This window comes from Sorghum bicolor, chromosome 4 (assembly GCF_000003195.3).
Source record: "Sorghum bicolor cultivar BTx623 chromosome 4, Sorghum_bicolor_NCBIv3, whole genome shotgun sequence".
Taxonomy (NCBI): Eukaryota; Viridiplantae; Streptophyta; class Magnoliopsida; order Poales; family Poaceae; genus Sorghum; species Sorghum bicolor.
In genome coordinates, this window is record NC_012873.2 from 62,450,390 (window position 1) to 62,464,356 (window position 13,967).

The window sequence follows — 13,967 nt, forward strand, 5'->3', positions numbered from 1 at the left end:
ATAAAAGAAAAATATTATTAAATAACTGATACGAGGATCCTTTCTCGACAACATAGCCCAAGCGTGCGGTTTGATTTGCCATGGCATGGAAGAGGCCACATTGGCACGGGATTGTGGTGGGAAGGGGCGAATCAGCATCGGAAGAGAAAGAGGAGTAGGGAGGCGTGCAGTGCATTTTCAACATGGGGAGGACAAGTGGAGAGAGGAGAAGATGGAAAAAAGTTAATATATAGATATTATGAACATTTCACCTTTTTTCAACAACTAATAGGAGTTAGGTTTTATTTAGTTCACCCCTAAAATAAAAAACTTTTCAAGATTTTCCGTCATATTGAATATTGGGGCATATGTATGGAGTATTAAATATATATAAAAACAAAAATAATTGTACAGTTTGCCTGTAAATGGAGAGACAATAAAGCTAAATAATATCAAAAAGTCTTAAAAAATTCGTCTCTCCATTTACAGGTAAACTGTACAATTATTTTTGTTTTTATTTGACTAAGTGATACAATATCAAAAACCAAATACTTTTTAGATCTAAACAAGGCCTTAGTTTAACCAATGTTCTTCTTACCAGTAAAGCTATAGTGTGAGAGATATACCCTTAGGTACCACAAGATATAGAAGATATAATTTACTTGGATTCTTATTGATATTGCAATCCAAATAGAATGCCTACCATATAGCTAAGGCTTTGTTCAGTTCGCGAAAATTTTTGGTTTTTGCTACTGTAGCGCTTTTCGTTTGTATGTGTCAAATATTATCCAATTACAGAGTAACTAGGCTCAAAAGATTCGTCTCGTAAATTACAGAAAACTGTGCAATTAGTTTTTATTTTTGTCTATATTTAATGCACCATGCATGTGTACAAATATTCGATGTGATGGAAAATCTTGAAAATATTTAAGAACTAAACAAGACCAAACTAGGACAATTTCCTTGTAACCCTATCCCTCTAGAGTATACAAGGAGAGGAGAGGGGCCCTAGTCACCATTCACATACAAATCCTGGGCTTAGCTTACAATCAATACAATAATTAGAACACAAAATTAGGGTTTTATGTCATACTGACAACCTGAACCTATCCAAATTTTGTGTTCATGTGCTTGTGTTACCATCTAATTTCTTATCACGCACAACTACATCATACAATTCACCATCGTAGGTATATCCCTCGATGGACTATCAATGATATTGTGTCGATATATAGACAAAAACAAGTTATTTCATCTTATCATCTGAACTATAAATGGAGCTATCTAAGTTGGATCTGATGCTCTACCAAAAAGTGCCTTAATCAAAGGATGCAATTCACTACTTTCCTCATCTCATGCAATACTAAGAGTCTGATTAACGTGGCTTCGGTTCCAAAATTTTTTACAAAATGGGTATTGTAGCACTTTTTATTTGTATTTGATAAATATTGTCCAATTATAGCCTAACTAGGCTCAAAAAATTTATCTCGCAAATTACAGATAAACTGTGCAGTTAATTATTATTTTTGTTTATATTTAATACTCCATACCTGCATCGTAATATTCGATGTAACGAGGAATCTGAAACTTTTTGTAAAATTTTTCAAGGCCAGAGCCATTTTCTTGGTGAATAGTACAGGAACCAAAGTCATTTTGGGTCTAGAGGCGGGCGAGCGCTAGTCGCTGACTGGGAAGATCGGACAGACCGGGCCGCGGCGAGTAAAAAAAAAAAAAACAGGACGAGACACGGGACTGGGAGGGAGACGCCGACGGAGAGCGCCAGAGCGGGATGAGCGATCTGTCTTCCTCTGCTCCACTCCACTCCACTCCACCCGGCCGGCCCCTACCGTTGCGGCGCTGTCCGCGCTGCGGCGGGCGCGTGCAGCAGCCAGGCGCCAGCAGGCTCGTGCCTTTGCCGAGGGAGCTGGGGTCCCGGGGAGCCGGGGCGGGCGCGCGCGCGCGTGCTACGGATGCTGGGGCAAGGACATGGCGTGTCGTTCCCCACGCCGGCAGCCGCGGCGGTCCACGGATTTTGGCTGTTATCACGCCATGATTGGGCCGTAACCCCCGATCCGGCGGCCCTCGCGGTCGCCGGGCGGGACTACGAGGCTGATCACGGGGGCAGCCGCGTGCGGCGTGGAGCTGTACCCAGCTTGGCGGCCGCGTTCGGACGGTCTGCCAGCCAGATGCCGGTGACGACGTCGAGCTCGGCGGTGACGGAGACTGGTTAGGTACCAAGCCCACTGCCTCACTGGAGGTTTTCAAACAACAAACGCATCCTCGTGTCGATGCAGCTGTCGTCGCCTCGTCGGAGTCCACACGGGAGGCTTGCAGTTGCAGGCATGCGGCGCGGCAGTGTAAAAGCTGAGCTTCAGCAGTTCCAACTGACACGCTACCCTAGAAAAAATTTCACTGCGACAACAGCGAGTGAAAGCAAACCTCTGACCACCCAATGGGCCAATGCCACGGAACCCTTTAAAAGTTCTCTCACGCACACATGTCGACAGACCATACTGCTGCCCCATATTCCATACTCCCTGGTCGTTAAGTGCCTGTAGACTGGGGATTAAAAATTTTTGGGTGTCACATCGGATGTATCGGAAGGATGTCGGGAGGGATTTTTAAAAACTAATAAAAAAACAAATTACATAGCTCGTCAGAAAACTGCAAGACAAATTTATTAAGCATAATTAGGGCCTGTTTAGATTAGAGATGAAAAATTTTTGGGTGTCACATCGAATATGTCGGAAGGATGTCGGAAGGGGTTTTTGAAAACTAATAAAAAAACAAATTACATAGCTCGTCAGGAAACTGCAAGACAAATCTATTAAGCATAATTAATCTGTCATTAGCACATGTAGGTTACTGTAGCACTTAAGGCTAATCATATACTAAATAGGCTTAAAAGATTCGTCTCGCGATTTTCAACCAAACTGTGTAATTAGTTTATTTTTTTTGTCTACATTTAATGTGTCATGCATGTGTTTAAAGATTCGATGGGATGGATGAAAAAAATTTTGGTGGAGAACTAAACAGGGCCTTAATCTGTCATTAGCATATGTGGGTTACTGTAGCACTTAAGGCTAATCATGGAGTAACTAGGCTTAAAAGATCGTCTCGTGATTCTCAACTAAACTGTGTAATTAGTTTATTTTTTTATTTACATTTAATGTTCAATACATGTGTCCAAAGATTCGATGGAATGGATGAAAAAATTTTGGTGGGTAACTAAAGAGGGCCTAAAAACTACCCTCTGGTACACAAAGAAGTGCACATCTTATTTCTCGATGAGTTAAATATTTTTTTAGTCTGATTAAATATATATAAAAATATACTAATATTTATCATATGTAATATATATTATTAGATTAAATATAAAATATATTTTCATAATATGTTTATTTGTAGATATAAATATTAATATTATTTGATATATTTCTAATCAAATTTTAAAAAGTTTGACTCTTTAAAAAACGAGATGTGCATCTATTTGTGGATGGAGGGAGTACGTATATAGTATCAATATTTATGACTTTAAGATATATACTCCTTCTATACCCAAAGAGAAAATCGTTTAGGACAACGACACAATTTTTAAAACCTAACTTTGACTCTATATTTTAATAAAAAATATTTATTAAAATATGGTATATTTACATTTTTATAAAAATATTTTTTAAAACAAATCTATTCATATGGTTTTCACATTTCTAAAGTCAACAATTTAAAAGTTATTCATGATTTATATTTCCCATGTTTGACTCAAACATTGTCCAAAATGACTTGTTTTATGGGTATAGAGGGAGTACTTTATGGGTATGGAGGGAGTACTCCATGACATATATGGTTTTGTTCCCAAAAAATTTTGTAAAATTTTTCAGATTCCCTGTCACATAGAATTAGAATTTTGTGGCATATGTATGAAGCATTAAATATAGATAAAAGAAATAACTAATTATACAGTTTAACTTGTAATTTGCGAGATGAATCTTTTGAGCTTAGTTAGTCCATAATTGAATAATATTAATATTTGACAAAAATCCAAACGAAAGTGCTACAGTGTCCATTTTGCAAAATTTTTTGGAACTAAACAAATTTTGGAACTAAATAAGACCTATATTCCATGACAAATCTAATCATTACATGTTTAATATGATAAATATGGATATCTTTAGATATAAATTTAGTCAAACTCAAGAGGATTTGACAGCACTAATCTAGAATTGCATCTTTTATGAAACAGTTGTCCTATATTTGCTAAGAATCCAATTCCAAAGTCATCTGCAGACAAAAGTTTGCAAATGAAACATCGTTATATGGCACAACAGAAACAGGCAGGAAGCTCCTCAGTTCATTCCAAACGCATGGTATTCATAATGTCCCTAGGATACTAGGAGTCATACGAAAGTTGAGCTAAATTACACCTTGTCTTGCTCTGTTTAATAATCTGAAAGTATAAAGGAGTATGGCATGACATCCCCTATAAGAAATCTATCTGTTTCAATCAAATACATTGCACACGAAACAGGGGGTGTACTTATTGAGATCCCCGGAGAGAAATGTCAATTCCGATGGAACAAAATAGCATCAACATACAGTTGTGTGCAGCTCCATTTCTCAAGCCTTGGACGTCTTACAATTTGGTTCAAAAACATATTTGATCAGTGACTCCTTGATTGACAAAAGCTCTGGGAACTCTCTCTTCAATTTGGTTTGATCAAGCTCATTGTTGCTCCTTGGTGCAACTATGACCTTTGCTTGCTCCTCCAAGTTGAAGTTTTTCCAGGAGAAGCTTGGATCAATGTAATCTCTGTACATCTCTAGTATTTCATTGTGGCTCACCACCCCAGGGTTTGTGAAGTTCCATATTCCAGTGAGGTTTCTCTTTGCCATTTCAATTGAGATGGGAAGAAGCTCATCCAATATTGTCATTGAATTTGGGATGTTAACAACCTTGTCATATCGGGTGATTTTGGTAATGAAATTGCGAGGGTTGGAGAGATCCGATGAAATAGGCATCCTTACACGAAGGGTGCATACATTCTCGTAGTTCTTGAGCAGCTCCTCAACCTATAAAAATAACTGTTAGGTTCACATGGAAGGAATAAATGTTCCACCATCCAATCAGATACAGCAGCATGAAATACAAAAGGTAAAAAAAAATGTCACATGCCAGCATTACTACAAAAATGTTTGACCAGAACAGCTTAGTTTCTCTGAAAACATCAGTGTGTGGAACTGCGGATACAATGGTAACTTTTGGGAGCACTATGCCACTCAGGTGCACGAGGCAAAGAAAACCAATCTATCAAAAAGCTCTATCATCAAATGAAAAACACTTGCAATTCCACATTCCACTAACTGTGTTTGTGCTTATGCCACTAATTTATCGAAAAGCACTATGCCAGTAATTGTGTTTGTGTGCTACACTGAATTAGAAAGAGACAAAGTACACAAGCCCTGTTAACATAACACCTTTTGCATTGCAAGAAGCAACTATTTTACAAGATTCAAGCTCATGGCATTAGACTGCTCAGAAGAAACCAAAGAGATGTACTGGCCAACAACATACGCCACCACCTTGTAATATTAAGCACATTTCAGTGCTTATTAAATCATCTAAAGCTAAGCAAGATGTTAAATGTTTAATAATAAGTCTATGCACAATAATCATCAGTTCCACACTCTCACAACAGCACAGGTCTCAATACAATTTAGGAAATTTCATCACGGCGTTAATTTCAAATTGCCATTTTCCAATCTAGAGCAGTTCAAACTTTTATTTTTTACTACCTGATTGAGGTGACATATTACATATACTACCATTATCCAGTAAGATTATTAATATCTTATTGCATTAGCTTTGGGTGTCTGCAATCAAAACACACTTGAGGAAGTTAGTTTATTCAAATCAACAGTCCTCAAGATGTCCTTAAGACCTAGCACAGAGCAGGAACTGATCATGGGACCATATCTTGTAAATTCCACTCTAAACCCAGCTAACCTCTTCTTAGTGGGACTCAAAGCATGGATGTTAGCCATAGGATGCAGGAGCCATACCATCGGACAAGTCATTGGTTCGGCAAGAAACTAAAGTTTGAGAAAACAAAAGCAAGCATTCTAAAATAAGACAAGGTGCGTCTTACAGCAATCACATACACCATGTAAAACACAAACAGAAATGTAGCAACTTATATCGTCAATTACTGATGTTTCGAACAAACAAATCGTCAATTATTGGAGTTGCACCTGAGATGTTTACTTGTTCAACCTATACAGGTCTCTATTCTAGTTTCCAGGTGCTGTCTCAATTAAAAATACGTGGTTTTCCTCTGAGTAAAACTGAATTAGCTTCACATATATTTGAATTAGCGTAACATGATAGTATATATTGATGTAAGCATCTACATTTAAATCAAGGATCTCCATAAACCAATTTGCTCCAAATGAAACAAAATTTCTTTCACCAAACTATTCACATCGTAAGGTACAAACAAAGATACAGAGCACCATGGCAGGATCAAAACATTCAGCTAGTGTGGGTGGATAGGGAAGACTGGATCAGACTGCTCCAGGGACTCAAAGCGCTACAGGACATTTCTACAGGCTTAATTCAGACATGAGTAAGCCATCATTTCGCTTAAGTCAACCAGAGCTGAAGGGCAACACAATCAACCATTCTTTATGCTGATGGCTGACCAAGATGCACTATTATGTCAGCTACGTACGGATCTTGTACAGACTACGCCAGATCCAAGTGACAGCACCCTTGAGGATAAGTGTGCCTGTCGCCAGAATCGAACTCCAACTACTACTGATAAATCGACAAGTGAGAGGCACAGTTTTGTACCAAGGTCATCTCACTAATCACTCCGGGACAAATCCTCGCCACTCGATCAGACAATGCCTTTTTTTTTTTCTTTCTTTCGAACCAGACAGTGCCGCTTTAAATTGAGCAAAACGGGAACGATTTCTTGTTATTTTCCATTTGCAGATAACCTTTGATCATAAAAGCTACAAATAACATAATGCTGGAAGAGGAGCAGAGGAGAGAGGTATAGTTGGTTGGTACCATGGCCTTAGTTTTGGAGTAGAATGATCCGACGAAGTTGGGCGTGTCCTCCTCCTTGAATCCGAGCCCGGAGCCGAGCGGGTGGCCCTCGTCGTACTCGAAGATGCATCCCGTGGCGTAGTTGATGAGGACGAGCCCGCGGCCCCGGCAGACGTCGGCGAGCGTGAGCGTGCCCACGACGTTGGCGCGGATGGTCTCGGCGCGGTGCGTCTCGCACCAGTCGACGTTGGGGCGGCCCGTGACGCCCGCGGCGTTGAACACGTGCGTGGGCGACGCGGCGTCGATGTCGGCCTCGAGCGACGCGCGGCTCTCGAGCCTGCCGGCGCCGTACGCGAAGGGGATCCCGCGCGCCGCGCAGAGGCCGCCCAGCAGGCCCCCGATCCAGCCCGTGCGCCCGTAGATGAGGAACTTGAGCGCCGGCACCGGCGCGGGCGCGGGGTCCGCCGAGCCGTTGGTGGTGGCGGCGCCCATGCCGAGATCCGGGATGAAGGGGCGCGGTGGGGAGTGGCGGAGTGGTGGCGAGGCGGAGCTGAGCTGCGCTGAGCTGGGGGAGGATCAGAGCCAGACGAGACGGGGGGATGCTCTTTTATTGCCGAGGTGAGCTGATGCTGTCAGAGAGTCTCCCTGGTCTGGAGTCTGGAGCGATATGGGCTCACGCGAGGGCGAGGCCCCAACACCGACGGTGACGCCGCAACACAGCCTGGTCCACCGCCACCGTGCGCGATGCGTCGTCGGCTCACTCTGCCCGTGGCCGATCGTGTTTCGCACTCGCATGACTGTAACGGCTGCATCCACCGACAGGGTGCAAATTACAAACTGCTGCTGCGCGACAGCTGAGCTGGAAGCTTTGACAATTGACAGAGAGCAAAATTTACAAAAAAAAAATAAGGACAGAGAGCAAAATTTACAAAAAAAAAAGGACAGAGAGCAAAACCACTTTTACGAACTTTGCCGATTGCTCAATTATCATTACTAGGAGTAGTACTTTGATTATCGGGTGGAATTTGCGAGGACGCGGTGGGGGTTTGTCCGCTACTTTGATTATCGAGTACTAGTTTACTTCCGAGATCTGCGTTTATCTGTGGAACGGGAGAACCGAGCGTGACCACGTGACCTCGTGCCCGGGAGACGACGGCCGATGAGGCGATGAGCCAGGACCTCAGCGACGCCTGCCCTCTCTGGCGGTTGGGTCCGGCTGATCCGCTGGCCCCGCAGGACAGTGAGGCGTTGGACCGTATCGCTGTCAAAAAAAAAAGAAATGGTTTCACAAAAAAGAAAAGAAATGGCCGTTCGTGGGTAGTCGGTCACGTTAACTTACACGGCATGCACTGTGTTTCTGCCATGTTCTTGCGATGTCTCTTCGTATTTTTTTAGGCACGTATATACTCTTGAAGCCCTTGACTGCACTTGGGTCCTGCAGTCCTTGCTGATCTTTTTATGTTATCCGAAGCTTGAATGAAACTAGTTTTTTTTTTAAAAAAAAAGGCTTGAATGAAACTTCCTTAGTGTAGACCTACGGTCAGTTTCATAACTTGATCGAGATCCACAGTTTTTAATAACGTTTCAGCAATTAGATTAGGTTCCGAAGAAATTATCTCATTACAGCTCGTGCTTCATACAATACAACAGAACGTTTGCCAAGAAGGCAAAACCATCACAGATCCACGGACAAGTACTGACTGACTGGGCGTTACCGTCCAAGCGAGAACGCCTTGTTGTCATCTAGTTCTGTAATACTGCAACCCGAGCATTTTGAGATCAGAACAAAAACCTTGGGCTGGTGGCTGGCATCGTCCCAGAAGGCCAGGCAAACCTATCCTGCTTCAGAAAAGACAGGCAAACCAAACCGTGGCGAGAATTATTGAAACGATTACCTTTTGCACTTCAAATATCTTAATGAATAATGCGTCCTTAAACGAACTGTACGTACTAGTGCAGCATAGATGATACTGGGCGTCCTTCAGATTAGCTGATAGGCAGCTCTGGTATGCCATTTTCAGAAACTAGGACAATGAGTTCCCCTGGCGTAGCAGAGATTTTTGCCCGTCCGAACCCATCGCTGAGGGCGGCAAAGGAAACTACTACTCGGTACTGCTTCGTAATGGACGGCTCGTTGCTTCGTGCGGTCGTGCCGACAAGCACGGATCAGAATATCAGAACGAGTACGAGTCATGAATACAGTGCGTAGTGCTGCTTATTTGATTTATCTCTGCTTTTGGTCCTGGTTGCCTAGAGCTTTGCAGCTGCGGTAGCAAGCTCAGCCGATAAAGGGAAAAAGTCTACATCCCCCTTGAACTATGGTGTGGTGTCTACTTTACCCCGAACTATGAAACAGTCTAATTTACCCCCTGAACTATCCAAAACTGTTCAAATCACACCCCCGAGTGGTTTTTGATGGTGGTTTTGCTACAGTAACCGCGGTTTTGACTTTTTCTTTTTTCTACTTGTTTTCATATAATCTTTGAAAAATCATAGTAAATCAAAGAAAAATTATAAAATAGAAAATCTAATTTTGTTGGACTCCACATGAGTAGATCTATGCAATGAATATATAATATGATATACTTTAGTACAAATTTTTTCTATAGCTTTAAATTAGTTAGAGAAAACAAAATTTATCTGTAATTAATTGGAATAATTCATAGCTGCACCTTCTGTTGTCCAATTGTGGTGAAATTTTTATGGTGAACTAATTATTCTATGCTTGAACTAAAGTAAATATTTCATACTCATCGGATCATGTATAACTTAGTTATAGATTTATTTATATTTAACAAGCATAAACCTGAATAAACTTAGTTATACATGATCCGATGAGTATGAAATATTTACTATAGTTCAAGCATAGAATAATTAATCCACCATAAAAATTTCACCACAATTGGACCACAGAAGCTGCAGCTATGAATTGTTCTATTTAATTACAGATAAAATTTGATTTTATAACTAATTTAAAGCTACAGAAAAAATTTGTATTAAAGTATACCATATTATATATTCATTGCGTAGATCTACTCATGCAGAGTCATACAAAATTAGATTTTCTATTTTATGATTTTTCTGTGATTTATTATGATTTTTCAAAGATTATATGAAAACAAATAGTGAAAAAGAAAAAGTCAAAACCACGGTACTGTAGCAAAACCGCCATAAAAAACCGCCCAGGGGTGATTTGAACGGTTTTGGAGAGTTCAGGGGGTAAATTAGACTGTTTTATAGTTCCGGGGGTAAAGTAGACACCACCCCATAGTTCAGGGGGTGATGTAGACTTTTTCCGCCGATAAAGCTGATGAGTTTCTAGCTCAAGATTAAGAACAAAGGCTGTCATCTTGTTCCACTGACAAGCGGCCACCGTCCATGAAGACGTGTTTGGAAGAAAAATGCGTGTCTGAAGACAACGGGCCAGAAATCTAGGACTCGACGCAATAGAGTTTTTAGACATGAAATGGACGGGATAAATACCATCCACATTCTGTGCAAATTAATTGGTGTGGAATTCATCCATTACAATTAGCATCTCCAATAGCTTGTTCGTTCGTCACTAAAAGAACACTGAAGGTTAAACGCAGGCAGCACACGCGCGCTTTCAGAGATATCAGACTGGACTTTTTTTTTCCTGCCTCATGGTTCCAGCAGCATCCTCTCTTTCAGGAGCTTCACGCCCATGTACCTGCCAGATCAAAGAACAAGACCGCACGTCAGTGAATCGCCGGCAAGAACGAACGTCGCGTCGCGCCATGTTACCCATCCCAAGAGACGCGCGAGAGATCGGTGTCCTGATGATTCTATACCTGCCGAGCATCATGACGGTGGCCTGCGGGTTGGTCCCCGGCGAGGCGTTGAAAGTGGAGCCGTCGATGACGCGGAGTGCCTCGACGCCGAGCACCTTGTAGTTGCGGTCGACGACGCGGCCGACCTGGCAGCCGCCGTGGTAGTGCCAGATGGTCATGACGGTGTCCCTGCAGAACTGCTCCAGCGCCCTGGGGTCGCCGCCGCCGCGCCGGTACAGCGTGTTGACGGGGAACTCGGCCGTGACGTTGAGCGCGGCCGGGAACGCGAAGTTGGGGTAGGTGAAGCGCGAGAAGGCCCTGGAGCGGATCACGCGCTCGATGGCGGAGATGCCGGCCACGCAGCGGCGGAGGTCGTCCGGGTGCGCGAAGTAGTTGAACCGCACCGACGGGTTGTCGTCCGGGTTCAGGTTGCGGAGCACCAGGTGGCCCGTGGACTGCGGTCCCAGCACTTTCTCCAGGATGAACCCGCCACGGAGCGCCGCGTCGGGGACCTGGCTCATGGCCTCCACGGCGCGCGCGATGGCCTCCGGCGTCCGCTGCTTCGGCGGCACCGTCGCCAGCTGCCCCGTCTGCGGAGAGAACATGCCGAGGTTCCGAGGAGGCTGCGTCTGCGTGCCCGACGGGTGGCTGTTCCAGTTGGCCCCGCTGGCGCCCTCGATGTAGCTGCCGAACTGGGTGATGCCCACCACCTGGATTAGCGACACCTCCACCGGCGACGGCGACGGCACGTAGATGGCGTTCATGGGGTTGTCGGACATGCCCTGCCCGACGCCCGGCAGGTCGAGGACGACGTCGATGCCCAGCGAGCGGAGGTGGTCCGCCGGGCCGATGCCACTCAGCATCAGCTGCTGCGGGCTGCCCAGCGCCCCCGCCGACAGGATCACCTCGCTGGCGGCGCCCGGGCTCAGGTACGCCGTGTGCGCGTTGCCGCGCGAGTCATGGTACACCACGCCTTCCGCCACCGGCTTCGTTCCTGCAACAAAAATATGTCACATTTTGCCAGTCGATCGAAATCGAATTCGTCGGTCACTTCTCCGGCGTGACGCCCCGAGCTCGGCCCAAAGCGTGTGATACCGACAAAGACGCCACGGGTACTACCGTTACACTTACCTGTAGGCAACCGTTTTTTTCCCTCGCAAAAAAAAGATAGTACACTTTTAACAAAGCTTACCGGATTTGGCATTCACTTATGCATGCCGTGAGACGCGCACTCTCACCTTTGTAACGGAACAAGATCCTGGACACTCTCGCCCGGAGATACAGGTCGATGCCGTCCTGGTTGGCGTACTGGAGCAGGTCCGCCGCCGTGTGCCGCGTGCCGTCGGCGTCGAAGATGGACCCGCCGACTTTCGTCCCCGGGATGTGGTCATACGTGAACCCGTTGTCCGGCAGCACGCCGGTCTCCAGGAGTCCCCTCCTTACGGCGGTCTGCCACGGGCCGAGCGCCGGTCGGAACGCGACCACGTCCTCCACCCACCGGTACGCCGCGCGCACCTCCCTGGGATCCCACCCGGCGGCCCTGACGTAGCCTGCCCCGGCGCGCGTGAAGAACCCGGCGTTGATGCAGCTGCCGCCGCCCAGCACGCGCGGGCGGGAGTTGATCACGCCGTCCTCCGACACGAACCGCTGCGACGGCGACGACGCCGACGTGTCCGCCAGCACGTCCGAGAAGTGCGCCATGCTCAGCACGCGCGCGTCCTCGTAGGGGGATCCCCCGCGCTCCAGCAGCAGCACGCGCGCGCGGTCCGACAGGGTCGCCGCCAGCGGGCAACCCGCCGTGCCGCCGCCGATGATGATGTAGTCGTAGTCGGCCATCCGTGGCGCGTACACCGCGTCCTTCATGAACGTGTAGTTCGCAGCTCGCGCTGCCACGCACACATCATATTAGAGTGAAGAGTCAGCCATAACGTAGACAATGACGACGAACCTGACATCAGAAACAAGAAACGCAACAACGAGAAGAAGACGGACGGGTCACCTTGTTGAGAGATGCACAGGAGTGCGAAGAAGCTTGCGACAGTGAGGACGGCCATTGCTTGTGCTGAGCTCAAGGCAGAAGCCATTGGATAGCCAGGAAGGAAGCTGATGGATTTCGAGTTTGATGGTGATGCCAGCTCTCAGAGTTTCGTGTGCTTATATACTAGTAGCAAGCAATCAGAGGTTAGTTGCTGAAGAAGCTGTTCTTGGATGAGTTGGTAGTTTGTTTGGTGCGGATTGAGCTGACACACCGCGGCTCTTTTGGTCTCCTTGGTCCGCAGCCTTTGTGTCACCTGAAACCGTGCGGCAGATTCGGATATCATAAGTACACAAAATGTCTCTCCTCGGAAGACAATTCCTGGGAACCAATGGCTACATTGCAGGGTTAAGACCGCCCGGAGTCGTAGCTGTCGGTAGGCAAAATAAACATTTGATTTTGCACAGCTTGACCCATGCCATGAGTGTGAGGAAAGAAAGGCCTCAACCACCCAACGGCAACAACTACCAGCGGCCTTTTTACTTGGTTGCATAATTACTGTACGCAGCAACCTTGCGTTCACGCGGCGCCTCGCATCAAAATTCAAACATGTAGTATGGTGTCTGCTCTTTTTCTACCAGCTATCAGTGTTTTTCTCTCATTAACAAGCCGCGCCGTAAACTGAATCGATGGAACATATTCTCATCGGCTGCTGCTTCAGTCAGGAGGTGTGGGATCACTGGCGCAGGAAACTGCACCTAGATGGTTCTATTGTTGTTTAGGAAGAACAAACCATGCAATGGTGGATGCGCTGCAGAAAGCTACTCCCAAAAAGTTTACGGCGCGGCTTCGACTCCTTGTTCTTCCTAATTGGGTGGATGATCTAGAAGAAACGGAAGATTCGGACCTTCGTCGGGTCAGCGTCATCACCGGCTGCATTATAGGCTCTGATCTAGGAAGAAATCGACGCTTGGTGCTTGGCGGGGTACAGGCATCTCCGCGCGCTGTTGCCACAGGTCACAAGCTGAGGCTGAAGCTCTTGCTCTCCTTTCATCGCAAATTGTTTGAAGTGTATTTACAACCTCGTGCAGTGTTTTGTCCATTTCTTTTTCGGATTGTACTCGCTCGGGTGCGGAGGTAACCTGGGCTACCTCAGTTGCTGAGTACTTAA

General features: G+C 45.5%; 2 protein-coding genes across 2 annotated transcripts; both read right to left on the minus strand.

The window, feature by feature from the left end:
- On the minus strand, nucleotides 4,313–7,710 carry LOC8073218 (bifunctional dTDP-4-dehydrorhamnose 3,5-epimerase/dTDP-4-dehydrorhamnose reductase). The gene is made up of 2 exons (XM_002454435.2): nucleotides 7,052–7,710; nucleotides 4,313–5,049 (listed from the first exon to the last, which is right to left on the minus strand). The coding sequence occupies exons 1-2, from the start codon at nucleotides 7,520–7,522 to the stop codon at nucleotides 4,597–4,599; spliced, it is 924 nt and encodes a 307-aa protein (XP_002454480.1). The 5' UTR covers nucleotides 7,523–7,710; the 3' UTR covers nucleotides 4,313–4,596.
- Nucleotides 10,360–13,447, minus strand: LOC8073219 (protein HOTHEAD). The gene is made up of 4 exons (XM_002454436.2): nucleotides 12,821–13,447; nucleotides 12,060–12,707; nucleotides 10,843–11,815; nucleotides 10,360–10,721 (listed from the first exon to the last, which is right to left on the minus strand). Exons 1-4 carry the CDS (start codon nucleotides 12,903–12,905, stop codon nucleotides 10,673–10,675), a joined length of 1,755 nt encoding a protein of 584 aa, XP_002454481.1. The 5' UTR covers nucleotides 12,906–13,447; the 3' UTR covers nucleotides 10,360–10,672.